At 47.0% G+C, this 202-nt stretch overlaps 1 protein-coding gene across 1 annotated transcript in view; it reads left to right on the top strand.

The window, feature by feature from the left end:
• Positions 1-202, top strand: part of EMH_0058370 (uncharacterized protein) — a gene marked incomplete at both ends in the record, with an annotated part of 1,488 nt that overhangs the window by 331 nt on the left and 955 nt on the right. The window contains one exon of the mRNA XM_013497574.1: positions 3-51. Coding sequence (XP_013353028.1) covers positions 3-51 — 49 coding nt within the window. The remainder of the gene's footprint in view (positions 1-2; positions 52-202) is intronic.

Below are 202 nucleotides of genomic sequence, written 5' to 3'. Positions count from 1 at the left end.
AGCAGCAGCAGCAGCAGCAGCAGCAGGAGAGAGGCTTCCTAGGCCTCAGCTGTCAGCAGCAGCAGCAGCAAACAATAATAAACTGAAATATCTTAAATATTTATTCAAATAATCAAGAAGATGCTGCTGCTGCTATAGTTTCTGTTATATCTTCTGCTGCTGCTGCTGCTGCTGTTTGCTGCTGCTGCTGCTGCTGCTGCTG

Source organism: Eimeria mitis, genomic scaffold (genome assembly GCF_000499745.2).
Source record: "Eimeria mitis Houghton genomic scaffold, Emh_scaff2763, whole genome shotgun sequence".
Lineage (NCBI taxonomy): Eukaryota > Apicomplexa > Conoidasida > Eucoccidiorida > Eimeriidae > Eimeria > Eimeria mitis.
The sequence above is the reverse complement of the archived record's forward strand: the minus strand, read 5'-3'. Positions and strand labels throughout refer to the sequence as shown.